At 38.1% G+C, this 6,851-nt stretch overlaps 1 protein-coding gene across 1 annotated transcript in view; it reads left to right on the top strand.

Annotated features, from left to right (window-relative positions):
- Positions 1 to 6,851, top strand: part of B3glct (beta 3-glucosyltransferase) — a gene marked incomplete in the record, with an annotated part of 128,668 nt that overhangs the window by 67,471 nt on the left and 54,346 nt on the right. Inside the window, 1 exon segment of the mRNA XM_017796090.2 lies at positions 6,212 to 6,275. Coding sequence (XP_017651579.2) covers positions 6,212 to 6,275 — 64 coding nt within the window.

Raw genomic sequence — 6,851 nt, 5'->3', positions numbered from 1 at the left:
TTTCATTACAACATTGACATATTCAATAACAATTTCCAGAGCTAAGATGCATCTCTTTCAGAATTGGCTGTAAACTTTTAGGTTTACACATGAATTAATACAGTTATACATTATTGTACTCAGTATAAACCCTATAAAACCTAAAACTGAATGAGGTTTTAACCTTTAAAAAAGATCTCTATTTCATTTTAGAATCTACTGTTTCATACAGAAAAGCTCATTTTTAATGCAAATAACACTTAGATGTTTGTACATGCGTCTCTAATCTCTATGTATCTGATTATTACTAGTCACAGTCACTTACTTTCTAAGATCCTTGGCACCTGAGCATGAATGTAAAGTCATCAGGTAGATTTCAATGGTAATGTTTTGCACATCTACTAATTATTAAGGAGCAAATTTTTATGCTTTGAAGAATTATTATTATTATTTATTTAATCATTTAAAAATTTTAATAACTACATGATTAGAAGGAGCATTTCACTACAGAGCACTTTGAAAAGTGGCTATAAAATTTTTAGGTTCGCTGTTGAATTAATACAGTTATACAATATTGAACTCAGTATAAGCCCTGTAAGACATCAAATTGAATGAGTATTTTACCTCTAAAAAAGATCTCCATTTCATTTTAGAATATATTGTTCCTTGCAGAAACTCATTGTTTTTGCTACTAACACTGAGATGTTGGCACATGCATCTCTAATCTGTATGTATCCGATTATTACTAGTCATAATTGGTTGCACTTGGATCCTTGGCGCCTGTGTATATATAAATTTTTAAATTTTTAATTTTTAAAATTTAATGATTTTTTTTGTTTTTTTGAGACAAGGTCTCTGTGTAGCTCTAGCTGGCCTGGGACTCACTATTTAGACCAGGCTGGCCCTGATCTCACAGAGATCCACCTGCCTCTGCTCCTCCGCTGGGATTAAAAGCATGTGCCCCTATGCCCAGCTTATGCTGTTTCTTGAAACATTTATCATTTTGTGTGAAAACATTCAAAATCTTTTCTTGTAGCTGTTTGAAATGTATAGTACATATTGTTATCTACAGTGACCTGGCCATGCAATCACATCAGGACATCAAGGCTTCTTGCTCCTTCCTAACTATACCTTAACATCCATTGTTAACTTTCTCCCATACCTCCCTCTGCAGCTCTCTCTCCAGTCTCTGGGAATCACCATGTACTCTCAACTTCTGCGAGATCAAATTTTAATAAGCAACTTGAGTGAGATCATGTGGTACTTACCTTTCTGTTCCTGGCTGATTTTGCTTAACCCGTTTTCCGCAGTTCCATTCATTTTGTCAGAACTAACAGGCTTCTTTCTTTTCATGGCTAAATTGTATTTCATGGTGTAAGTGTACTATGTTTTCTTTATCTTTCATCAGTTGATGGGCACTTAGGTTGCCACCATATCTTAGCATACGATTATCAATAGTAAGCTTTCAACTTTTCTCCCAGTATTATGTCAGTTGTTCATGATATATGGCTTGTATTATCTTGAAGTACATTCCTTCTATACCTGTTTTTCAGCTTTCATCATAAAAGGGTGTTGGATTTTTATCAAATGCCTTTTATGCATCTACTTAGATGACCACTTGTTTTTCTACTGCATTTATTGATGTATTACATCATGTTTATTGATTTGTGTGTGTTGACCCATCATTGTGTTCTGAGATGAATTCCACTAGATCATGGTGAATAATCTTTTTAATGTACTCTGAAATGCAGCTTGTTAGTGCCTGGTTGGAATGTGTGTTAATCAAGCTGTTGGCCATAGCTGGCTTTTTTGTTGTGTCCTTGGTCTGGTTTTAGTATCAGGATAATGCTGACTTAATAGAAAAAATTTAGGAGATTTTCCTCCTCTTTAGTTCTTTTAGACTAGTTTAAGAATTAGTTTTGGGCCGGAGAGATGGCTCAGCAGTTAAGAACACTGACTGTTATTGCAGAAGACCTGGGTTTGAATCCCAGCATCCACATGGCAGTTAACTGTCCATAACTCCAGTTCTAGGGGATCCAACAGCCTCTTCTGTCCTACGTGTGTGTTGCATGACATGGGTGCGCTTACCTCCATGTAGGCAATACACATAAAATAAAAATAATAAATAAAATATTTTTAAAAAAAGAATTTTTTTTTCTTTAACTATTTGGTAAGACTTAGCAGTGAAGCCATTTGGTCATTAACTATTTTTTTAGTGGTTGTTTATTGTTACTGTTACTGTTGGTTCAGTCTTTGTGCTCATTATTGGTCTGCTTAGGTGTTATTCCTGGTTCGGTATATGTGCCCAGGATTTGTCTTTTTCTTCTAGGTTACCTCCTGTGTTTTCTAGTCTTCCTTGATGTACGCTGCTGTGCCCAGCGCTGGTTTACTGTAACTTGAAGACCAGGAGCCCTCAGGACTGGGCTTTGTGTTTGGGGTTGAGTTGAGCTATTGTTGTTCAGTCTGGATGCTTAAAAAACAGAAGCTCCAATGCATGGTTTGGGTGCTGTTTCTTGCCCCTGCAGAATGCTTCCCAGTTCCGTGCTTAGAGGCTTCTCTAGTCCCTTCCCTCTCTCTGACTTTTGCATGGGAAAAGTCCTGTGTGGCTACAGTTTCTGAGTTGGGTGTTTCCAGCTCTTTGTAAGCCTGCTTCTCTCCCATTCCTAACAGTCCAACTCTCTGGAGAGTAGAATAAGCAGAGCTCTCACCTGAAATGGAAGAAGCAGAGCCATCCAGTGCTGAAAGGCCCTCAGCTGCTGCTTCCCCAGGGCTCAAGCCAGGGAACACAGGCAGATCCCATACTGCAGCCCGGGGTAGAACCTTTTCACCAAGGCATTTTATACCTGCCCTCCATCCACAAGACCTTGTCCTGAAACAACTCTTGGTTGTCTATGGCATTTCCCCATCTTGCTGTAGCAGAGAATCCCCTGCAGACTTCTTGGTGCCAATTAGGCTGTGCAGTAGCCAGGTGGGAGCCTTGTCAGGGGAGCCTTCGCAGTATGGAATGCAGCATTCCCATAGAAATGTGAGTTGGAGCCCCTTTGAGACCACAAGTTCAGACTCCTTTCCCTGTTTTGTCTGTGAAATCACTAAACACATCTGTTGACTAGGGTGACAGCCAAGTGCACAGCTTCCATAGTACCTCAGATCTCCTTTTTGGGTCAAGCTTAATATTTTCTACTGAAATTGGTGAGAACCAAGGGCTTTATCTCTGTAGCTGGGTATGTAGGTATCTTACTTAGTATGTTATGACAAAATATCACAAACAAGGTAGCTTATGAGTGAGAAAAGAACTCGGAGTTCTGGAGGATAGGAAGTCCAAGATCAAGGAACTCGCAGTTTCAGTGGCTGTCAAGGACTGCATTCTAGCTCATATATAGCTAACACCTCCTCACAGTGTCCTCATATGGATGAAGAGCACATAAGCTCCCTCGGGCTTCTTCTCTAAGGTTATGAGTCTCCTTACGAGGGCTCTGCCCCATGATCTACTCAACACCCCCTTCCCCTAAGCCCAAAGCCCCACCTCCTAATAATATTACCTTTGGAGACAAATGTCAGTGTATGAATGTAAGGGCACACAAACATTCTTCCAAAGCTATAGTGAACATAGATAAAGAATTAGGGCCATGAGCCTAATCTTTGACATGATGTTAAGAAAATTCCCATTACTTCCCCCGTAACTCTGAAAAGATAGGGAAACACGGTACCAGAGGACCTTCTGCATTCAGTGTCATCTGTTCTTTACCACACTGAAGAATGACCAACAAAATAAGCATGCTTTAGTTAATTACTATCCATGGTCTTCTCCCTACCTTCTCTCCCTCTCTGCCAGCAAAGCAAACAAATATGTAGACGCTACCATAGTAACAAATTCAAAATTCTAGTTACTTTATAGACTCTATTTCATTTTCCCCTGATGCAGACAAGTAATCAAACAGATAAAATAATGTAACCCACCAAACATAGCAACTATCTGTGGCAAGACATATCTAAAACTTGCTTTCTAAGAGGAGATTCTTATTCTATGAGAAATTGTTATTATACTTAGAACTAAAAGGAGTCATAAATAAAACATCTGTTAGCCTTACTGACTGCAAATTGGATCCACTCAGTTTGCTCTCCCCAGTTCCAAAGCTAATGCACTGACTTTATTTCTTCCCGTCATTAGGAACTGTATTGGTTAGCATACTTTTGGATGTAAGTCACAGGAAATAACTCAAACTGGGTTAAGGAAATGTTTCTGCCATAATTGGAGATGAGGTCTATGGTTGGTTGATGAAAGAGTTCAGTGGCGCTACAGAAGAGCTAGGTTTTCTGTCTCTGTTGCCTGTCTATACACATAGTATCACTTTATCCTAAATATGGTTTCTTTTATGGTTTCAAGAAAATAAGTTCTACATATTTCCCACTTATTTCCAACAATGGAGAACCTTTCCCCTGACCATGAAAATGTGAGTGCTTATCCTAAGTTTGGTTGGATCAATTTCCCAGCAGAGGAAATTTCCCAATTTCCCTGCCCAGAAGCAGGTGGATCTCTGTGAGATGGAGGCCTGCCTGATCTACATAATGAGTTCCAGTTCAGGTGGGACTTCAGGGAGACTCTACCTCAAAAAAAAAATTTAAAACTAAAATAAAAATATAATTGATGTGTAAAAATTATACATATATATTTGGGGGTATGGTGTGATATATATATATATGTGTGTATGTGTGTGTGTGTATGTATATAATCTATAATAACCATCAAAGTAAAATTTGTCATGCCCGTTACCTTAAACATTTACTGTGTCATTATATTGAAATATTCAAAATCCTCATTTCTAGCTGTTATGAATCATATGATAGTCATTGCTTTAGAACACTAGAACCCAATCCTCCTATATAAGTGTACGCAGTGTATTTTTGCACCTGTTAACCAACTCTTTTACCTCTCTCCTACTCTTCCCTAACTCTAGTAACCACTACGCTATTCTTTAGGAAGAGACCTTCCCAACCCCCACCACCCCCAATAAAGGATAGGTCCTTATGTGTGCTAGACAAAGTGTTCTACCAATGAATTATATTCCCAGATGTCTGAAAAGTGATTTAAAAAAAAAAAAAAAAAATCTTTCCTGGCCTAACCAAACTAAGATATAATAAAAACAAAACTGGGTCAAAAATTTGATATTTATTACTCTTTTAAAATCACTGTTATTTCTTTGTAATTAAAGTGTGTATTAATTAATTAATTTATTTATTTATTTTAATTTTTTTCAGATTAATTTATCTTGAAAGTTTGTAATTCTATCACAGTCAGCTTAGAATTAAAGACTGCATCACCCTCATCCATCCTGGACCTCCTAGTGCTCGTTGGTCCAGGTGTGCCTGGTACTGCTCTGGATATAAAGAAAGCATAGCAGGGAGGGACTGAATGTGATTATAATGGATGAGACAGGACTGTGCTGTGTGCTCAGAGATCAGAGAAAGTTTCCATTCTGGTGGGCAAGTCTGGTACAGCCTTCCAGAGAAGACCCCTGAAGTTTAGTTCTGAAGAAGAAAAGGTTGCTAAGGAAAGGTTGGATATAGACATACTGGGCAGATGTGCAGTGGGAAAGGACTGGGGTGAGGCAGGGAGGCATGTGCTAAAAGTGGCAAGTGAGGACTGAGACCATAGATGGTAGAGGAATGCATAGCCCTTCAGGCTGACCAGGAGTGTAGGGCTTTATTGTATGTGGGAAAGGAGTGGTGAAGGAATTTTTTAACGGAAAAAAAGTGACTTGAAAGAAAACCCTTTTCCCCCAAAATCTTATGATCTGTCTGTCCCCCTAAAGATTCAACAACCTGTTAATTCATTAGGATTATTAACAGTAGCAAATTTTATTTCTCTGCCATATGTGCTGTTTTCTTGTTTCCCTATTCCATGGTGGCATTATTTAGTGTAAAATTATCAGTCGTGTCCCCCCCATCCACCACCCTAAGGTATTTATGTATCGTATTGTATAATATTATATTGTATTATGTTATGAGCAGATGTTGAAATAATGAATACCTCATTTCCAAGACATTTTTCATTTATGTATTATCAACAAAACATTTCATTTTCTCAATTCTTTTCCTCAAGAAAATTAAACTCTTATTTTTATCTTAAAACTTATATTTTATTTATTTTCAAATACTAGAAAGCCTCAGGAATTAGTTATGCTTGTTTGACATTTCTTCATGTTAGAAAATATCAAATATCTCTATTTTTTAGGCTTGCCAAGAGACTAAAGAGCGAATCCCTGAAATCTGACTTTACAATAGATTTAAAACATGAGGTATGTAATGCTTTATTTGCTTAAAAGTCCTAGTAATCAAGAATTCTTGTCTTTTGTTGGGGATGTACCTCAGTGGTGGCACACTTGCCTAACAAGGAAAGGCCATGGGTTTTGCCACAAGTTCTATGTAAAAGAAAAGAAAAAAATCATGTATTTTGCTTTAAAAGTTATTTTGTACAGTTTGTATTCCCTAATAGTGTTTTTCCCCCAACCACACCCATCTTCTCCCCACAGCACTCCGGTGATTAGGTCCTTCTCTTTTAAGCGCAATTTAGTTATAGGTGGAAAAGAAGCAGTGGGGAAAACTGAATCTTAGGATTTATGAGTCTTTGCTTTTAAGGTAGGTAGATAGGTCCAGAGATGAATTTTTAAAAGCATGCTAAAATGCCATTAAAAATATCTCTAGTCTAGCCAGGAATGGTAGCACATGCCTTTAATCCCAGTACTTGGGAGGCAGAGGCAGATGGGTCTCTGTGAGCTCAAGGCCAACCTGGTCTACATAGTTCCAGGCCAGCTGTGGCTACAGGGAGACCCTGTCTCAAAAGAACAAACAAAAAACTCTCTCTCTGTCTCTCT

This window comes from Nannospalax galili, unplaced genomic scaffold (assembly GCF_000622305.1).
Source record: "Nannospalax galili isolate Female #2095 unplaced genomic scaffold, S.galili_v1.0 scaffold768, whole genome shotgun sequence".
NCBI classification, from domain to species: domain Eukaryota; kingdom Metazoa; phylum Chordata; class Mammalia; order Rodentia; family Spalacidae; genus Nannospalax; species Nannospalax galili.
This window is presented reverse-complemented; position numbering and strand designations above follow the sequence as displayed.